At 38.9% G+C, this 21842-nt stretch overlaps 1 protein-coding gene across 2 annotated transcripts; it reads left to right on the top strand.

The window, feature by feature from the left end:
• Nucleotides 1-8872: 8872 nt before the first annotated feature.
• On the top strand, nt 8873-17824 carry LOC308263089 (olfactory receptor 5AC1-like; the record flags this gene model as incomplete). 2 transcript variants are annotated; one of them, XM_080695957.1, is made up of 2 exons in its annotated part: nt 8873-9760; nt 17789-17824. In XM_080695957.1, 2 exons carry the CDS (start codon nt 8873-8875, stop codon nt 17822-17824), a joined length of 924 nt encoding a protein of 307 aa, XP_080552083.1. The 2 variants fall into 2 exon arrangements, with proteins under 2 accessions (XP_080552083.1, XP_080552082.1); XM_080695956.1 differs by lacking the exon at nt 17789-17824 and having other exon boundaries at nt 8873-9796.
• Between the last annotated feature and the right edge of the window lie 4018 nt (nt 17825-21842).

The following is a 21842-nucleotide window of genomic DNA, read 5'->3' as shown; positions in this document are numbered from 1 at the left end:
GAGCTCAGTGTAGAATGTCCCTGGGTTCAGTCTCCAGTATCACAAAAAGTGTAAAAGAAATACCAAACTATAATATAAAAAGAAAAGAGAAGAACAAGACAAAAGAAAAGGGAAAAAGGGAGGCAGGTAAAAAAAAAAAAAAAAAAAAAAAAAAAAAAAAAAAAACAAGAAAAAATATAAAATAGAAGAAAAAAGTATAAGAATGAGAAAAATTAAAAGATGAAAAATAAATTTAATAAAATTTTTAAAGGAAAGCCGGGCCTGGTGGCGCACGCTTGTAATCCCAGCATTCGGGAAGCTGAGACTGGAGAATCGCGATTCGTGGACAGCCTCAACTACTTAGTGAGGCCCTCTGCAACTCAGAGAGACCTGGTTCCAAAATAAAGAATAAAAAATAGGGCAGAGGGTGTAGCTCGGAAGTCGAATGACCCTGGGTTCCAATCCCAGACATGCAAAAAAAAAAAAAAAAAAAAAAAAAAAAAATTAAAGGGGAAGAGGGGAAATAGAAATAGATAAAATAAGAAGAGCATAAAATAAGAAAGAAAGAATAATAAAGTGAGAAAAAATCCAATAAATGAATTAGAAATAGGAAAACAACACATACATTTGTATAAAATTTTATGATGGCAAGGTGTTTTGTAATAATCCAACAGAGAAGACAGTACCAGCAAAATAAAAACCAACTAAAGAAAACTAAAGCTCCTTCTTGTTGAGATTTTTAAGGTGGAGAAACTTCTTTTGAAGACTTCCAAATTTAGAATTTGCCAGGTACTTGGGGCCTCAAGCCTTGGTGGTATGTTCTGAGTGTCTATGAACATAGAGGTAGTGACCAACTCAACCTGCCCTGTGCTGGGCAAAGCACTATGTATATATTTAGTTCAGCATTTTGCTTCAAGAAACCGCATAAAACTCTGTCCCTAGACATCATCTTCACAGTCTGTCCCCCTACCCAACTCTGACACACTATGCAACATATTTTGCATATTTTTTGCCAGACTTATGTAATTATATATGCACCTGTTTATGTGTGTGCGTGTGTTTCTTGATTGTTTCTATTTTTTCCAGTCATAAATTTTGAGACAGAAGTTGTTTCAAAATTTGCAGTGTCAATTAATATAATTATACATATGACAATGCAGATTTGTAAAATATGTATTATACATATGTATAAACATACTAATTAATATATCATAAATATACAAATACTAATAAATATACTAATTAATTGAAGTATAAATTATTTTCAATTGCAGTAATGACATAAAAAATATAAATCATATATTAGTGTTAAAAATAGGTGGGGAACTTCCGGGAAGATGGCGACCGAGAAAAGCGGGGCTTAAGAGTCCCGCTAACAACCAATCTCCATTACCACAAAAAGAGCGCCTTTCATAGCCAGAAAACACCAACACCAGAAAAACAAAAAAACCCACCAGGCTCCAGAGAGAAAGCGGACTGAGAACAGAGCTCAGGGCCACAGAGGAGACGCACGCGCCCGAGGACGCGGCAGCAGCGCCATACTGCCGGCGGCAGCGGCGACTTCACCGGACGGCTACAGCAAGCCGAGGTGAGCCGATGCGGAACAGCCAGGCGGGATCTTTCGGCGCAGACAGCATTTAAAGCTCCCAGTGGCTGAGCTCAGCACACGCTGCAGGGATTCAGAGTGGAAATCAAAACCAGAGAAGAAAAAACACGCCAGCCTCATGGCCGAGGGCGTGGCAGAGGCGCCATATTGCCACCGGCGGCGGCAGCAGCAGTGAATTCACAGAGTCCAGTACAGCTACATCTGCGTACTCAAGAACAGTGAGTCAAATTGCGGGCCACAGAGGAGAAATCGCAGTATTGGGCCTCCTTGACCCAGTGAGGGAGTGGTGGTGGCAGAGATATCACACCATAGGAGAACGTGCAACCTGGCACCCCCCATAGTTTAAAGCAGCCTCTATCGACTCCCTGGGTCGGAGACTCTGTGATACAACCCAGTAAAGGAGTAGTGGGGTCTGAGATAATACAGACTCGAGATCCAGAGCACCTTAAGTGAAGCCATAGTGACCCAAGGGAAGAACCCAGAGAAGGCACAAACCTCCGAAATCATGGGAAAGAGGAATAACACTGGAGTAATGAATGTGCACAACCCCACAACATCAGAACCTGATAAAACAGAAAATCAGAGATTTCTAGAAGATCAAATCAGGAAAATAACTGTAGAAATAATAGAGGTGCTTCGAAAAGAACTCAGAGAGAGCCAAAAAGAGATAAAGGATGCAATTAATGAAGTAAAGGCCTCAATTCAAAGCACAAACAACCGATTAGACCACATGGGGAACAGAATCTCGCTCTTAGAAGATGAGCAATCCAAAAATGAATGCATAGTTTCTAATCTAGAAAAAAATATCCAACAGCAGGAATCTGACATTGAAGAAATATGGGCCCATCTTAAGAGAGCTAACCTAAGAATAATTGGAATAGAGGAGGGAAAAGAAAGTGATACCAAAGGGATCAACAATCTCTTCAAGGAAGTAATAGCAGAAAATTTTCCAAATATAGAGCAAGAGGTTGATACACAGATCCAGGAAACTTATAGAACTCCCTTTAGACAGGATCGGAGAAGAGGATCCCCACGCCACATAATTGTCAAAATGACCAATGTGGAAGCCAAGCAGAGAATCTTAAAGGCAACAAAAACAAAGGGCCAAGTGACATTCAGAGGCAAACCAATTAGAATCACTCCAGACTTCCCAAACCAAGTCATGAGAGCCAGAAGGGCTTGGAGTAACATATTCCAAACTCTGAAAGAAAACAACTTCCAGCCCCAAATTTCCTATCCAGCAAAACTTTCTATCAAATTAGATGGAGAAATAAGAAGCTTCCATGACAAACAGAAACTGAAGGAATTTATGTCTTCAAAACCAGCGCTAGAGAAAATACTCAAAGAGATTAACTACAAAGAAGAAATAGGTAACACTCACCAGAACCAGAGAAACAAGAGTTTCCATCCAACAGACAACTAAGATTGGTTATCTGTGGAGATTCATTATTTATGTTAGTCTTTTACCTATCTCTAAGTTGTATTGTTTGCCTTTATTGTTGTTAATTTTTAGGATTTCTAGTTGGAATATTAATATACCTTCAGATATAGCATTTGGAAATATTTTATCCAATTCTATTAGTAACTTTTAACTCTGTTTACATTGTCTTTGGATATACAATATTTTCTTTTATTTTTTAGGGAGTTTGTATATTCTTCTGTTGCCTGTGCCATTGAAATCATATCCAAGAAATCACTGCCAATTTCAATGTTGTGAGGTTTTATGACCCAGATTTTCTCCTAAAAGTTTATAGTCTTAAGATTTATATTTAGGTCTTTTATCTATTTTGAGTTAATACTTGTATATGGGATTAGGTAAAGGTCCAATTTTACTCTTTTCCATGTAATTATTATTTTTCAACAATATTTAGTTAAAAGATTATTATTTCCACCACCAAATGTTCGTGGAAACCTTGTCAAAAATAACTTGACAATATAGGGAAGAATTTAGCTCTAGGCTTGTATTTAACTCCAATGGTCTATATATCTGCCTTTAGAACAGTACTACACTGTTTCAATTATTGTAGCTTTATATGGTTTGAAATCAGAAAATATATATCTGCTAGCTTTGTTCTTTTTCAAGATCGTTTTGGGTATCTAGAATTCATATTCCATATTAGGATAGATTTTTTTTCTGAAAAATAAATATATAAATATATGATAGTTTCACCTAAAAAAACAGAAAAAAATATGCTCTAGTAAGAAAGAAAGCAAAAAGAAATATTGAAATGCTATCTTTAAATCATCAAACGCTTGGTATCAGACAAATGAAACTGTTATGTGAGATTACCATTTTTAATTTTGGATAAATTGCTATAATAATAGATGTCAACCACTAAGCCAAGCATGGGAAGGAGGGATGGGGAGAGAATGGGGTGGGGATCGGGTGGGGGCTGACTGGGCGATGTGTGCATGTATGTCTACAAAAGTTTGTATCCCACTATGATGTATGAATACAGTGCACCAATAAAATAAAATTAAAAAATAAAATAAAATAAAAATAATAAAAAAAGTATGAAAAAAAAAAAAATAGGTGGGATACTCTGCTTTGCATTGCTGTTACCAAAATACCTTACATGAACAACTTAACCAAGGAAAGCTCTATTTTGGTTCATACTTTCAGAGATTTCAGTCCATGGTCAGCTGCCTCCCTTGCTTTGGGCCTGAAGTGGGGCAGAATATCATGGTGGAAAAGGTGGAGGAAAAAACTCCTTAGCTCATGGTACCCAAGAAGAGAGAGGAATGGGAGTGGTGGGCTGAGATTAGATATAGACCCTAAAGCACATCAAGCCAGTGATCTCCTTCTTCAAACCATGACCCACCTGCCTGTAGTTTGTAGCACCACCCAGTAGTTCATTCAGATATCAGTGAATAAAGTCAGAGACCACATGATCCAATAATTTCTCCAGAGCCCTATCTCTGAACCTTGCTGCATTGGAGACCAAGCCTTAGACACACAATACTTTAGGGATATTGCTGATCTAAACCATAACAATAGCCACATCCATCTATATTTTCTATTTCTTAACACTTTTTCTAAATATCTGATTAAACTGAATCACATGTAATTTATTCATTTCATATAGTATTATTATTGTCATATTTGCAATACCACATGGTTTATTGTTTGTTTTTTGTTTTGTTTTGTTTTTTGGTGGTACTGGGGATGGAACCCAGGGGCCTTCTACCTCCAGGCTACACTCTCAGACCTAATTTTATATTTTATTTGGAAAAAGGGTCTCTTAAGCCAGCTGAGGATGGCTTCGAACCTGCGCGATCCTCCTGTCTCAGCCTCCCAAGCACAGGGATTACAAGCGTGCACCACCACGCCCGGCTACCACATGGTTTAATCAAAATTATCCTCAGTAAATTGGGCTTAGTGGCATATGTTTGTAATCCTAATATTTGGGAGGCTGAGACAGGAGGATCCCAGATTCAACGCCAGCCTCAGCTACTTAGTGAGGCTCCCTATAACTTAGTGAGAACCTGGAATAAAAGCAGGAATAAAAACAGGTTTGGTGGTGTATCTCAGAGGTAGAATGCCCCTGGGTTCAATCCCCAGGACCTAAAAAGTAAAATAAGTAAATAAAAATTTTAAAAATTATCCTCAGTGGGGTTAGAATCTGAAACAATCTACTGTGCTTTTGCTAGAAGCTAAATTCTCAGAATCTAGTTTTAGATTAAACAAATGCTGTGAACACAAAATAATTGTCACAAAGATTACTAACACACATATCATATATATATATATATATATATATATATATATATATATATATATATTATGAAAGTGTTTTTCCTATGAAGTACATTTCTTTTTTCTTAGCATTAAATTTAGATGACAAGTCAGATTTTATGCATTTTAATGCAAACCACATTTTTGTTATCTTCTGATTAACCCGGAAAGCTGTTGTTTTCAGGAGAAAAAGGATACAAAAATAATAGTTGAAATAGGTCTGTTAGAAGTGACTTGATGATTAGTTGATAATCCCCAAGAGATCAATTTTATCTTAAGGGAATCTTTGGTGGCATTGAGGGAGCTTTAATATTAACTTCATAAACAAGGCTGAAGATGGAAAGAAAGACATATTTCCTCCACGCTGTTTTTCCCCCTTGAAGCAAATATACATGGAAAGAACAACTGTCTTTGATATTTTTGCACTCATACCTTAGGAGTTCTTCAAGAAAATTTAAATCTTATGGCATTCATACGTATTTTTATAAAAATTGGGTGAGAATAATTTATTTTACCAGATTTGATTTTTGTTTATATCATTTTATACCAACTTTCTTAGGAGCTGTCAAAAAAAATAAGAGTATTTATCTACCAGAAGCAACAGAAGGTAGTTCTGAATTGGAAAACTCAATTTTTTTTCCATTTCCTTTTAATTTTTTTGGTAACACAAGTGCTTATTTGTAGAATGAATGTTTGAACTCCTGTGACTGAGGTAGAGTATGTATATGTAACCTCCATGCTATACTTCCTGCTAAGAGCAGTGAAGAATCATATTCTTACCAAATACGAGTAAAAGTGTGCCTTGTAAAATCCAATGCATTGCACTGAGAACCTTGAAACAAGGTTCAAAACTGGTTTAGGTATAATAACTTACTGGTTTAGGGGTGAAATTGAGACTAACAAATTCTAATATTTTGTTATATTTTTATTAATATATCATTTATCAAGATAATGGAACCAAACTGTTGAGTATTTTATTGCCATCTTTTAAAAGTAAGATTCACTCTGACTTTTACTTTGGAAACAACCCAGAATGTGTAAATTTCTTCATTAATGGAAGATCACAGAGCTATGTGGGTTTGTGGGGGAGTCTATACATTCTTCCTTACCTGGTTCCTATTTTAGATTACATTTCCTGGAAATATGTAGAATGGAAGCTTTCACCACATTTGCAGAGCCAGTTTCATGATAGTATTTTCTGCAGATGTAAAATAAGATAATTTGGTACTCTGGGATATTTTAAAGCAGCACAATTAATGTGTAAATACTACAAACATTAATGCCTCTGTGTTGATGGTTTGTTGTCGTTGTTGCTGTTGTTGTTTGTTTGCGGGTCTGGGGATGGAACCCAGGGGCATTCGACCTATGAGCTACACCCCCTGCCCTATATTTTATTCTTTATTTTGAAACCAGGTCTCACTGAGTTGCAAAGGTCCTCACTAAGTAGCTGAGGCTGTCCGCGAACTGCGATCCTCCGGTCTCATCCTCCCGAATGCTGGGATTACAAGTGTGCGCCACCACACCTGGCTGATAGGTTTTAATATCTAATGAAAATCCGAAACCCGGCGTGGTGGCGCACGCTTGTAATCCCCGCGCTTGGGAGGCGGAGACAGGAGGATCGCGCTGGTTCGGAGCCAGCCTTGGTGGCTTAAGAGACCCTGTTTCCAAATTAAAAAATATAAAATAGGTCTGGGAGTGTAGCCCGGCGGTAGAAGGGCTTCCAGGAACCCCAGTATCACACACACACAAATAAAAAAATAAATAAATAAATAAATAAATAATAAATGAAAATCCCAATTTTCACTTTTTCTATTCCCAGTATAGATAGAAAAGAAACATTTTATACAGAATGATTTCTAAGGGAAAACCAGATTACTTTCTGTACAAAAAATATTCCAGTTATTTTATACATATTTGCTGTTCCAATATTGTTCTTTCAGAAGTGTATTTTTCAATAATCCTATCTTTTAAGTTCCCGTAATCTTCTTCCATTTTAATATACAGAACAGACTCTTCAGGCCAGGACAATTTTGATGAGCAATGAATTTAACTATGTTTGTACAAAACTAGTGACCAAAGTTGTAGAAGTAAGACACCCACTTGACTGGTCCTGAGTTGTCTATTGTGAATCCAAGACATGTAAATAATCTTTTACATGTTCAAGAATATGGCCATTTTCTTGGTCATATTCTTGGGCCTGATGTCTCAAAATGGGTAACTCTTATTTTAGATCACCAGAGTAGAGATTTAGATACATGAAATACATGTTTAGTCCAGAATCTTGTGTAATACATCATTAAAAATGACTGCTGTGATGATGCTAACTTGGTTTTCTTCTGCTAGGTTTCTGTTAAATTTTTCCTTGTTATTTAGTATTCTGGCTTATTCACCTCAGGTACATTTTTATCTTGGGGCTTTTTTTTCTGTCTTGCTTGTCTTTTTGTTAGTCATTGGCCATTATTCTTTTAGTTTGTTTTATATTTTTTCCTCATTTGATTTTCTATTTAAACAAAATTTATAATTTTTAGCATTTACATTGAATTGTAATAGAAAACAGTGACCATTCTATGATTTGATCTGTAATGCTACATTCTATCTTGACTTTGATGATCCTGCTTATAATATTCAATACAGCAGGGAAAGAAAAAAATGTTTCAATCTCCTTAGAATCATGCATAACTGAAAGTTTAAAAGACATTCTCACTAAGTGGATATTTTTTTTACATTGCCACGTTTAATGATAGTTCTTAAATCTATCTTTAATATGCGAACAAGTTTGTGTGTGTGTGTGTGTGTGTATGTGTGTGCTTCTTAAAATCAAGGTTATTTGAGCATATTGGCCATATCATCTGAGTTACAGATTCTGTGTGATTGAGCTAAATGATAGCATTCTATTAAATAATTACTTAGCTAAATATAAATAATAAGTAATTACTTAGCTAAATAAATAATAATTCTGTTCAGATATTGCTTTATCAAAGAAAATGTTAAAGGTTTGTTAGATAATGTGATCATTTCAATGAATATATGATGAAGTAATATACTGGCAAGGCACAGAAAAGAGCAGAAATATGAGTTTTACATAGTCTTAAAACTTGGCCCATTTTACACAGTAAATAATAAAGTTACAATCTAATTTTAACAATATGATTTTTGTGTAAGGTAAAAGTGTAGAAAAGTTCTGAAAAATGGAAAGTTTTTAATGTAAACAAGTCTTATTTTAAGAAATTTTAGTTTAGAATATAAAATGTATTTTTATTTTGAATTTTGTATAACATATCTCTGTTATGTATACACACACATACACACATAAACACACAATTTCCAGTGATACTGACAGTTTTAAGATCAACTAAGTTTGTGTCTATGAACTGCTATCTCAAAATTATTCATATTTAAGTGTGTTTCAAAAATGAGAAACATACATTCATATTTGTTGATTAAGGAGTATCTGTGGCAGAGGACTGAAATGTCATCCGATTCCATTTTTTGTGAATACTGGCAATTTTTCTTCACCTGCCTTTTCATTGTAGAGCACAGACTTGGTGCACATGATGGAGGGAAACGAAACACCTGTGACAGAGTTCATTCTCAAAGGAATAACAGATCGTCCAGAGCTGCAAGTCCCCCTGTTCCTGGTGTTCTTGGCGATTTATGTCATCACCATGATGGGCAACCTTGGACTAATTATTCTCATCTGGAAGATCCCCCATCTTCACACCCCCATGTACTTTTTCCTGGGCAGTTTAGCCTTTGCTGATGCATGTACTTCATCCTCAGTGACCCCCAGGATGCTTGTCAACATCATAGACCATGGACAAATGATATCCCTCTATGAGTGTATGGCCCAATATTATTTTTTTGGTTCTAGTGCAACCACAGAATGCTTCCTCTTGGTAGTGATGGCTTATGACCGCTATGTTGCCATCTGTAACCCTTTGCTCTATCTACTGGTGATGTCTCACAAACTCTGCATGTGGCTGATTAGTATATCCTATGCAATTGGTTTTCTGCACCTCACAGTTCATGTAGGATTATTATTTAGATTAACTTTCTGCAGGTCCAATATAATAGACCATTTTTACTGTGAAATATTGCCACTGTACACAATTTCTTGCACTGACCCATCTATTAATGCTTTTGTGGTTTTTATTTTTTCTGTTTTTATACAATCTATTACTTTTATGAGCATCTTAGTCTCTTATACCCGGGTCCTCTTTGCCATTCTGAAAACAAAGTCTGAAAGAGGCAGAAGCAAAGCTTTCTCTACCTGTGGTGCCCATCTCCTCTCAGTCTCTTTATTCTATGGCACTCTCTTCTTCATGTATATACGTCCTGGATCTGGCCCAGGTAAATATCAAGATAAAATATATTCACTGTTCTACACCATTATAATTCCCCTGTTAAACCCCTTTATTTACAGCCTAAGAAACAAGGAAGTTTTAGGTGCATTGGAAAAGTTGATAAAGAAATAAATATTTCCTAAAAAAAAATCCTTTAAGATGAGGAGTAATCTCAGGAGATCCAGTAAGGAGATATAAGGGTTGGGGTGGAGGAAGACTTAGGTTCATTAATAAAAATACTACCATAGGGAGGGAGGGAAATGGGGAGTGATGAACCAAGAGCATTGTTCATGAATGTCCTTGTCAATGTGATTTACATTATGATGTGAGACTATAATGTGCCAATAAAAGCACAAAAATATTCATATGTCAAAACTTATTCAAGATTCTTTTTTCTCTTTTAAGATGTGTCATAATATACCACATTTTCTGTATCCATTAATCAGTTGATAAACATGTAGGTTGATTCTACAATTGAGCTATTGTGAATTAGACTGCAATAAACACATGTTTGTGTGTGTAACTATAGTATTCTTTACTTTTTGACAGTCACTTTTTGTTTGTTTGTTTATTTGTTTGTTTGTTTTATTCACTTGTTTATTTTTGGTACTAGAATTGAACCGAGGGGAACTCTATCTCAAAACTATACCACCAGCCTTATTGTTTTGGAAACAAGGTCTCACTAAATTGCTGATGCCTAGAACCAGTCATCCTCCTATCTCAGCCGCCAAGTACTAGAATTATAGTCATGTGTCATGACTCAGCTGGCAGCCACATTTTAAAATGAGATTCTATTAAGGTCAGTACTCAAAAAAAATACATCATAATATCTGGTCTTATGTTTTGCACATAGTAAAGATTTTATGTGTAATTAAATAAAATAATGAAACTGCTTATATTTTATGATAATATAAGTAGCTAATGAGAACTTTAAGAGCAGTCCTTGATTATTTGCTGTTTCAAATGAATTCTGAAAGATAAAACTGAAATTACTCATTTACTATCTTTGTAACATTTATAAACTCATGTTTCCAAATATGCTTATTTTAAATATCGTGGGCTTATATTACTTTACAGAAAGACTCATTAAATGTAAAGCCTTTGTTTTAAACATATCCATGTTCTCCTATATAATTCTTAGGCAAGGTATTTTCAAATTTGTATAGAAGATAAGTATAACTATCCAATTAACAGGAAAATAAAAATAATACTGTTAAACCAAGTATGACAAGCCAGAAGATCTTAAAGTATTTAAAGTGAGCATTATTGTGAGATTTAAAAGCTCTTTTGAAGTGTAACATTTCTATTGAATGTTATCAAAATTTAGCAATTAAAATACTTAAAAATAATTTAAAGTATGCTAATACAATGTAGTTTAAATTTTTTTGAGTTCTTTGGAAATTTCTGGCCTTTAAGTAACATTGTTGACCATCTTGATCCCTATACACCGATTACATTTGAATGCATTATTCTCTAGAATTGACAACCGCATCAAAAGAACAGTCTTGTTTGGTCAACTCACAATTAACTTCAGTGGATTATTTCTTTATCTAAACTTTAAATGTTTTCTATTGGATCATTGTGCGAATAGGTACTGCTTGACCTACTGAGTAGATCAGATACGGCCTTGTGAAAATGTAAAATAAAGGACAAAATTCCCACATTTACTTGACACATATTTTCTTATTTATCATTTTAATTATAAGTAGTTACAATTTGTCGTGTCTTATAAGTCAAAGTTGAAGGTCCCTCAGGCCAGTCCCTGTGATTGAAGTCACACCCTTTGTCAAAGCCTTCTCAGGCTTTTGCAACAAGGGAATTTTTTTTAATTTTTTCAGCAAGACAGTCTCAAAGAGTAGCCTTCTTCACAACAAGCAGCTCTATCCAAATAGTCCTTTGGGGCTTCTGTGTGGGAATAGTTGGGTCCAAAATTTTTAGTCAATGGAGAGATATTTCAGGAAAACATACCTTGAATTTTCATATTAAAGAAATGCCAGCCGGGTGTGGTGGCTCACGCTTGTAATCCCCGCGCTTGGGATGCGGAGACAGGAGGATCGCTCAGGTTTGAAGCCAGCCGCGCCCACTGGCTTAGGAGACCCTGTTTCCAAATAAAAAAGTATAAAAAATAGGTCTGGGAGTGTAGCCCGGAGGTAGAAGGGCTTCCAGGAACCACAGTACCACCAAAGAAAGAAGGAAAGAAAGAAAGAAAGAAATGCCAGTGACTCCAATATCAGTAATTGCTCTGTCTAGGGAAGGGATGAAAATGTATTGGATCTTGAGATGAGCTGTGGTAATGGAAAGAAATGTCTAAATTTAAAACCTCTGTGGGAAACTGATCTAAGTCTTAAAAAATATTGGCTTAAGGATTCAGAGTCTCTTGCTTGTTTTGGCAAAAAATTGCCTTTCCTGAGAAAACCAAAACTGAAGACAGTGACCTTGAGGCTCTTTCACTAAGCTATGTCTTTCTGTTTTACTACAACTTTTGCTTGTTTTGCTTAAGGATGGAAGACCTCCCTAAGGAGGGAGCTGAAGACAGCAACTTCTGTTGCACCTGCAAGATTTCTAGATAGCAGCTTACCTTCTAAAGTATTTCTAACACAATGCTTTATTCCTGATCAAGAGGCAGTCAATGGTTTAATGACCCAGTCTTTATAAGCCTGTAGTAAAAGAAGGAGCTGAGTTTCACTCAGGGGAGTTTGACTATCTTGTCTTCTCCACTTTCACCTTTTCAAGCCAGAAATAAAGTCTCAAGAGCATCTTTTTTCATTGTGTCAACCCATGCCTTGATGGTATAGAGCCTGGCATATCTCTTTATCTGATAGAATATAGAGCAATTTTCCATGGTTTAAATGATGATTGAAGTGGAGTTATTATTAAGAATGTGTCCCTGGTTGGTGGTTTGCATAGCTACTTGTTGGTGGCATTAATCCCTACTGCAGAGGATACTGGGGGGAAAAAAAAAAAAAAACCAGGATGGGGCTGAATAAGGAAGATCTTCAACTCAGATATGAGCATGTTAACTCTAAGGTATCTTTGGGATTTTCAAATGAAAATCAAGTTAATTGGCTAGTTGAGTTGACCTCCATTAAGAAAAATTAAAGGAGTAAAATAAAGTTTATTCTAAATTCTGTCGAGTGGTGTTTTATAAATAAGTCCTTGCAGTGAACCCTGAGGACACAATGTATAGTTTCAATTGTTATAACTAGTTATGTGAATGATTTGATAATTAGCTCACAATGCCCAGTAGGACAGCTTTGGCTTTATTCTATTGGGAATCTCTTGAAAACATTAAGGAAATTATAAAAACTTTTAAAGAATGAGTTAGGAGTAGAAGAAAGAAATGCTATCTTCCTCCAGTTTGAAGTTTTTGAGAAAAATCAGTACAGAAATATTACTGCTTCTTCTACACCCTTCATCTTACTTCCAGAAAATAAGCACATTTCCAGTTTTCCATTGTTTTGTAGGAATTGGGTGAGAGTGCAGATTTTTATAATCTTTATTATTATAGCTTTTCAATTTATCTGTAAGTGAACAAATTATCTAAGTAAGACATTAAAATTCTAAACAATATAAAAGAAACTCATCCATTCAAATCTTTCTAGACACACAAATGAATGCCCATTTAAACAGTTATATTTCAATTAATATTTCATTGTAGCAATAACACAATTCTTGGGAAGTTTTCTATTGACTAACATAAGAATTAAAATAGAAAACTTTAAAGAGCTAATATAAATTCAACATGTTTAGAATTTATTTTGTAATGTGAAAACTTTTCTTAATTTTATATGTAAATTATGGTACTTCAAACTGATTTACTTGTAATTTATCAGAATGAGAAATTCTAGCTTAAGATTTCTGTGGCTGAGTGGAATAAAACTTTCTTAATTTCATGGAATTATTAGAACATGGGCTAAAGTCACAGAAAATAACTTCAACAAATACCTTTTGGTCTCTGTATTTATAATTTCTTAGATAAAAATTTTCTAAATTTTTGCTAAGTTTCACATTGCAGGACCTTAGAAATATCAATAATTTTATTATTTCAGGTTATAAAGAAAATTGTTTAGGTTAGTTCAGGTCAAATGTCTTAAGAATTATTTTTATTTAAATTTTTAGTTCTACTGTGTATGGCAGGGTTCTCTGTGAATATATATTTAAAATAAAAATTCTAAAATTCATTTATTTTATGAAACATCATAACAACTTAATTATTTCTTATGTTGCTCTTTAATTATTAAACTAAATTTATTCATATTTTAAAATTGTATGAAACCAGATTTTCTAATATTTTATTATAATGTTTTTTATATTTGAAAATATAACAATCTGTGTTCTTGAAATTATTTTTCATTAAAAATTTTTACCAGAAAACTACTTTTTGGAGTGTTTTCAGAGGCTATTCATGAATGATCATATACATTCTGTTGGTATTTTCTTTTATATATTCTCTAGAAATAAAAGCAGCAGCATAAGCCGGGCATGGTGGCACAAGCTTGTATTCCCAGCATTTGGGAGGCTGACAAAGGAGGATCATGGTTCATGGACAGCATCAGCTACCTAGTGAGGCCCTTTGCAACTCAATTAGACCCTGTTTCAAAAAATAAATAAAAATAGGGCTGAGGGGTATGGCTCAGAGGTAGAATGCCTCTGGGTTCCATCTTCAGTACCATACACACACAAAAAATGTTCTTACTTCACAGAATAACTAATTAAATGTTATATATTCGGAACAGTGACAAAAATTTAACTACACAAAAATAAACTTAATAGAACATCCCTGAAATTTTTTAAAAATCTATGAAAAAAAACCCTTATTCTGTTTGAGTTCCTAGCCGACATAATTACAGATAACTTTGGAATAGAAAATCCTATCTACTCTCAAAGATGAAAATATTTTTGCTGATCTTATCTTAAAAACATGCTAATTTCTCTGAAGAACACTTCTAGAATTAAAATTTTAAATACCACAATTTAAGCATGATTACTTCATAATTTTACATTACAATTTTCAGTGCTAAAACATCTACTTAAAAGGGCAAAAGTAGAATTTTCCTGTTTTCATTTCTTTTTTCTGCTCTTAACATGTTGGAGTCTGTTCTTTCACCCCTTTCTTTGTATATGTACATGTAAGAAACACTTACACACATATAAATATATTACATAATCCCAGGTACAAGGATCATATTATATTATCTTTTTGTGGAATTCTTATTTTATATTACCCTTCTTGTCCTTTTCTTAACTTCCTCCCATTCTTACCTCTACTATCATACCAGAGAAAATCTTTTAAACTTTGTTATGTTACCACAATTTCTCCATGTAAAAGAGAGATTTAAAACTGCAGTGAATTTTTATACTAATGGAATTATTTCTGTCTTAGTATGCATTGTGGTAATTCTCAATGGGATAGCTCTTTTTTAATGGATGATTTTTATGTCATATTATGAATGTACTCTGATTTATTCAACCACTTCACTGTGAATATCTCTGGTCTTTGCCACTTTGACCAATAATGTATTGTACATTTTTGTATATTTATGTGTGGATAGTGCTGCTTTTTTTTTTTTTTTTTTTTTTGTGGTACTGGGGTTGGAACCCAGGGGCATTTTACCTCTGAGCTACACTTCCTGCCCTGTTTTTTATTCTTTATTTTGAAGCGGGGTCTCACGGAGTTGCAGAGGGCCTCACTAAGTAGCTAAGGCTGGCCAAGAACCAATATCCTCCTGTCTCAGCTTCCCAAATGCTGGGAATACAAGCTTGCCCAGCTTATAGTACTGCTTTTATGTCTAGGGAATATATAAAAGAAAATACCAATGGAAAGTATATGTATTTTAAAATTAATTGGCTTTTAAAGGCTATTGCAATTAATACTTCCACAGTGATATATGAGAGCTTCACTCTTTTTCACCTTAGTCAGCAGTGGGCATTTTTATGTTTTCATTTATGCCAACCTAATACATGAAAAAAAAAGTGTGTGTGTGTGTGTGTGTGTGTGTGTGTGTGTGTAATACATGGAAAGTGCTCATGTTTCATTTTATTTATCAATCACTTTGATTGGTTCATGTGAACAATTTGTAATTCATATTCTTTACTTATTCTACTTTAAAATCATTTGCCTTTTTATCTATCCTTCCTATTTTTGTATATTATAGATATAAATATCTATCTCATATTCATAACAAAATAAATCTATAATTTTATATACACTTTGTATTTGTGAGACACTTTTATGCTTTAAAATTATGTAATAATTGTCTTCACCTTTCTTCATTTTGAAAATAACTTAATAGAGGCTTTCTACCTCTGGGCTATACTCCCAGACCTATTTTATATTTTTATTTGGAAACAGCGTCTCACTAAGCTGCTGAGAGCCTCACTCAGTAGCTGAGGCTGGCTTCCAACCTGTGTGATCCTCCTGTCTCTGCCTCTCAACTGCGGGGATTACAAGCGTGTGCCACCATGCCCGGCTATATTACATTTTTAATGCCTAAATTTCAAAGAAAATATTCATGTTGTAATTTAGGATCTCTAGCCAATGGTGCTAGAGTAATAACTGAATCTTTCCTACCAGATTAAAATGTTAAGAATTTATGTTGATCTCTGTGCATACTGGAATTTATACTTCCTGAGCAATTTCTATTGCTCTACTTATCTTGTCTGTTTTTTAAAATACCTTAAAGTGTTGTGTATAAGGCTAAAGTTTATAGTTCAATATCAATCAAGATGCTCTTGACTCTTCTTACAATTTATACTCTTCTTGAAAAAATGAAAAGGCTTATACATGAATTTTAAGGTAAGTATAACTTTAGATGAAACTCTATAAAACTTTTTATAGAGTTTTTATTAAAGTAGACAAAGGTAAAAATTTTAAACTACTGAGATGGGAAGCACCTGTTAGGAATATGTTAGATACAGAAGAACATCACCAATTTTATGTTTTCTTTTTTTCTTTCATTGTGTGTGTGTGTGTGTGTGTGTGTGTGTGTGTGTGTGTGCATGACTATGTAGCATTGGGACCAAACCCAGAGACATTCTACCTCTGAGCTACATCCACAGAACTTTTTAATTTTTATTTTGAAACAGGGCCTCACTAACTTACCAGACACTGGCCTCAAACCTGTGATCTTCCTGTCTTAGGATCCCAAGCACTAAGATTATAGGTGTGCGCCACTGCACCAGCTTCAATTTTTTAATTCTTTTGTTCTTTCATTTTAGTGATTGACCAGGTCAGATATGGAAGAAGAAAATAAGACTCTAGTGACTGAATTAATTCTCACAGGACTTACAGATCGTCCAGAGCTGAAGACACCCCTTTTCCTAGTGTTCCTTGGCATCTATCTTGTCACCATGGTGGGCAACCTTGGACTGATTGTGCTCATCTGGAAGGACCCTCACCTTCACACCCCAATGTACTTTTTCCTCAGTAGTTTAGCTTTTGCTGATGTGTGCAGTTCATCCTCTGTGGCCCCCAAGATGCTTATCAATTTTTTATCTAAGAATAATAAGCTATCCCTGGGTGAATGTTTCACTCAATTTTATTTTTTTGGTTCCAGTGCAACCACTGAATGTTTCCTCCTGTTAGTGATGGCCTATGACCGCTTTGTTGCCATCTGCAACCCCTTGCTTTATCCAGTGGTGATGTCCAACAGCCTTTGTGCTCAGTTTATAGTTACTTCATATTTTCTTGGTTTATTGCATTTAGCAATTCATGTAGGTTTGTTAGTTAGATTAAGTTTCTGTAAATCCAATATCATACATTATTACTACTGTGAGATTTTACAACTATTCAAAATTTCTTGCAGTGATTCAAGAGTTAACATGCTTGTGCTTTTAATATTTTCAACCTTTATACAAGCCTTCACCTTTATAAACATCCTACTGTCTTATGCCCGGGTCCTCTTTGCCATCCTGCAAAAGAAGTCTGAGAAGGGCAGAAGCAAAGCCTTCTCCACATGCGGTGCCCACCTTCTCTCAGTCTCTTTGTTCTATGGCACTATTTTCCTCATTTATGTTTGCCCTGAGTCTGGATCAGCTGAAGATAAAGAAAAAGTGTTTTCTTTATTTTACACAACAATAATCCCCTTCCTAAACCCTTTTATTTATAGCCTGAGGAACAAAGAGGTTATAGGTGCCTTGAGAAGAATAATGAAGAAATAAATACTTTTTATTGGTGCATTGTAATCATATATCACATTGGAGTACAAGACTTGAGAGGATATACAAGCACACATCATCCAATTAGCCCTCATCCACTCCCCATCCCATTCTTTCCCCCTCCCTCGATCCCATGCTTGTTTGGTAATTAACTTTGATACATTTGTTTATGTACCTCCTGAGTTTTAAAAAGGCTTCATCCTCCCCTATTCCATACCCTCTGATTGGTCACCTTAATTGCTTTGCTATAGGGCCCTTTCTATAACTCGACCTCTTTCTGTTGCCCCTTTCCTCTTAGTTATTGCTGATTAGGGGAAGCATCTGGTTTTTATTTTCTGCGATATATCTCTGTGCATGCCATGTTGCAAGTACCGATCCCACTCTTGACGGACCCAGTAGTGGCCTGGCTACCCGGTGGACTGATCCAGACCTCGCTGGCTCAAGCAGCGGCCTTGCCTCATGGGAGGCCCTGATTCTGGCTTCGCTGGCCCCCAAACCGGCCTAACCCCTCTGCTGGCTCCGATCCCGGCCTCGGTGGCACCAACACTGGCCTAGCCTCACGGCAGGTTCTGATGCCAACCTCGTTGGCCTGGGTACTGGACTAATCCCTCGGCAGGCTCCGATCTAGGCCTCGGAGGCCCCAGTAGCAGCCTTGCCTCAAGGCAGGCTCTGATGCCGGTCTCTAGCCTCATCACTGGCCTACCCCTAGGCAGGCTCTGATCCCGGCCTCGGAGGCCCCAGGAACGGCCTTGCCTCACTGCAGGCTCCGATTCTGACCCTGCTGACCCCAACACCAGCATAACCCTTCGGCAGGCTCCGATCCCAGACTCGGAGGCCCCAGCACCGGCCTTGCCTCTAACAGGATCCAGTGCCAGCTGCTGGCCCCGGCACCAACCCACCCTCTCGGCAGGTCCAATCCTGGCCTCGGAGGCCTTAGTAGCAGCCATGCCTCATGGCAGGCTCCAATCCTGGCCTCACAGGCCCCGGTACCAGCCAAACCCCTCGGCACCTCCCACCCCGGCCTCGGAGGCCTTAGTAGAGGCCTTGCCTCATGGTAGGCTCCGATGCCGGCTGCTGGCCCCTGCACCGACCTAACCCCTCAGGTGGCTCCAAACATGGCCTCGGAGGCCCTAGCACCAGCCTTGCCTCACGGCAGGCTCTGATCCTGGCCTCACTGGCCCTGGCACTGGCCTAACCACTCAGCAGGCTCCAATCCCAGCCTCGGAGGCCCCAGCACCGGCCGTACCTCATGGCAGGCTCCGATCCTGGCCTTGCTGGCCCGGGCACTGCTCTAACTCGTCAGCAGGCTCTGATTCTGGCCTCAGAGGCCCCAGTAGCGGCCTTGCCTCACAGCAGGCTCCAATGACGGCCACTGGTCCCAGCACCAGCCTAAACCTTCAGCATGGTTCTGATCCCAGCCTCGGAGGCCCCAGCACCGGCATTGCCTCATGGCAGGCTCCAATCCCGACCTTGCTGGCCCCGGCACCGGCCTACCCTCTCGGCAGACTCTGATCCTGGTCTCCAAGGCCTTTGTAGCGGCCGTGCCTCATGGCAGGCTCCAATCCCGGCCTCACTGGCCGCAGAAACGGCCTTAATTCTCATCAGGCTCCAATCCAGGCCTCAGAGACCTCAGTAGCGGCCTTGCCTCAAGGCAGGCTCCGATGCTGGCCGCTGACCCCAGCACTGGCCTAACCCCTTGGCAGGTTCCCATCCCGAACTCGGAGGCCTCAGTAGCGACCTTGCCTCACAGAAGGCTTCAATGCCAGCCACTGGCCCCAGCACCGGTGTAACCCCTCAGCTGGTTCCGAACATGGCCTCGGAGGCCCTAGCACTGGTCTTGCCTCACAGCAGGCTCCGATCCCGGCCTCGCTGGCCCTGCCACTGGCCTAACCCCTCGGCAGGCACCAGCCGTGCCTCACAGAGGGCTCTGATCCCGGCCTCACTGGCCCGGGCACTAGCCTAACCTCAGCAGGCTCTGATTCAGGCCAAAGAGGCCTCAGTAGCAGCCTTGCATCACGGCAGGCTCCAATACCAGCCACTGGCCCCAGCACTGGCCTAATCCCTTAGCAGACTCTGAACCTGGCCCGGGCATCAGCCTAACTCTCGGCAGGCTCCGATCCCGGCTTCGGAGGCCCCAGCACAGGCCTTGCCTCATAGCAGGCTCCAATCCCAGACTTGCTAGCCCCAGCACCAGCCTACCCTCTCAGCAGGCTCTGATCCCGGCCTCGGAGGCCTTAATAGCGGCCGTGCCTCACAGCAGGCTCCAATCCTGGCCTCACTGGCCCTGGCACCAGCCTTGCCTCATGTCAGGCTACAATCCCGGCCTCGCTGGCCCCAGCACTGGCCCAACCCCTTGCCAGACTCTGATCCCGGCCTTGGAGGCCTCAGTAGTGGCCTTGCCTCACAGTAGGCTCCGATGTCTGACACTGGCCCCGGCACTGGCCTAACCCTCGGCAGGCTCCCATCCTGTCCTCAAAGGCCTCAGTAGCGGCCTTGCCTCATGGCAGGCTCCTATCTCAGCCTCGCTGGCCCTGGCACCAGCCTAACCCCTTGGCAGGCTCCAATCCCAGCCTCAGAGGCCCCAGCACTGGATGTGCCTCATGGCAGGCTCCAATCCCGGCTTTGCTGGCCCCGGCACCAGCCTAACCCCTCGACAGGCTCGGATCCTGGCCTCGGAGGCCTTAGTAGCAGCTGTGCCTCTTGGCAGGCTCTGATCCCGGCCTCACTGGCCCCGGCACTGGCCCAACCCCTCAGCAGGCTCGTCCCAGTCTCAGAGGCCTCAGTAATGGCCTTGCCTCACAGCAGGCTCCTATGCCAGCCGCTGGCCCCGGCACCAGCCTAACCCCTAGGCAGGCTCCCATCTCGCCCTTGGAGGCCCCAGTAGTGGCCTTGCCTCATGGCAGGCTCCGATGCTGGCCACTGGCCCCGGCATCGGCCTATCCCCTCGGCAGGCTCCAATCCCGGTCGGAGGACTTAGTAGCGTCCGTGCCTCATGTCAGGCTCCGATCCCGGACTCACTTGCGACAGACCAGCTCAGTCGGAGCACTGAAACCCGTTCGGGACTTAGTCCCTGGAAGGTGGGGCAAAGGCTACAGCTGTAGTTCTGCGGAGGCTTTTTTCTGCAGCGATTCCTCTCCCTTATCAAATAAAACTCCTTCAAGTTCTCGTTCACAATGCTAAATGTGGGGATTTGTCCCCGGGGGCTTGGGAGAGAGAAATCTGAAAAGGACTGACACAGACAACTGCCTCTCATGCAATTGACACTTTATTTTCCAAAACCAAGATTACTTATATTTTCTCCCCAGTGAAGTTAATAGTAGAAGAGTGTAAACACCAAAGGACAATAGTGAAGGACAAGCAAACAAGGTAAAAGGACACTGGTCCGGCATTCAAGATTAGCTCAGATTCTGTGATCAAGTCCAGCCCCCTGGCCTTGCAGATGGGTGCTTCAGAGGGCAAATTTCACACCCATAATCTTTTGAGGAATTTAGTTCTTAGAGTCCCCTTTAACCCTTTCGGAACCTTGCGTTCCTAGGGCTTAGTCCAATGTCCTCCTCTGTCTAGTAAGCTGGCCAAGGATGAAATCAGGGGCCCTGGCTTTAGGGTACAGGCATGCAGGTGGATGTTGAGGAAGTCAGATGAGTGAGTATGTCTCTATGGCCATCCAAAGGGCTTTGATAGATGTATGTCTGTAACACCTTCTGATGCCTGAAAACTTCAATCCTATGAGACAACACTTAAAATATTTTTTAGCAGATATAGCCAAAAAGCATAGGCGAGTTGATTCCTATAACTATTCTTTGAGACTATAACTATTCTAAAGACTTTGGAGTCTTTAGATTTAATTGTCAGATGTACTCCTCTAGCTGCTACCTGCTGCTGAGCACACAAGTGGTAGGCTTATTAGAAACCTATTCCTCTTGTAATAATCCATTTTCATCACAGACCACAAACCTCTCTGCAACCTGCTTTTAATCTTCTGATTTTTTAATCCTGTTCCTCTCTTTCCCATTTGGGACAA

Source organism: Muscardinus avellanarius, assembly GCF_963383645.1.
Source record: "Muscardinus avellanarius genome assembly, chromosome: 5".
NCBI classification, from domain to species: Eukaryota; Metazoa; Chordata; class Mammalia; order Rodentia; family Gliridae; genus Muscardinus; species Muscardinus avellanarius.
Note: the sequence above shows the minus strand (reverse complement) of the source record. Positions and strands in the feature narration are given on the sequence as shown.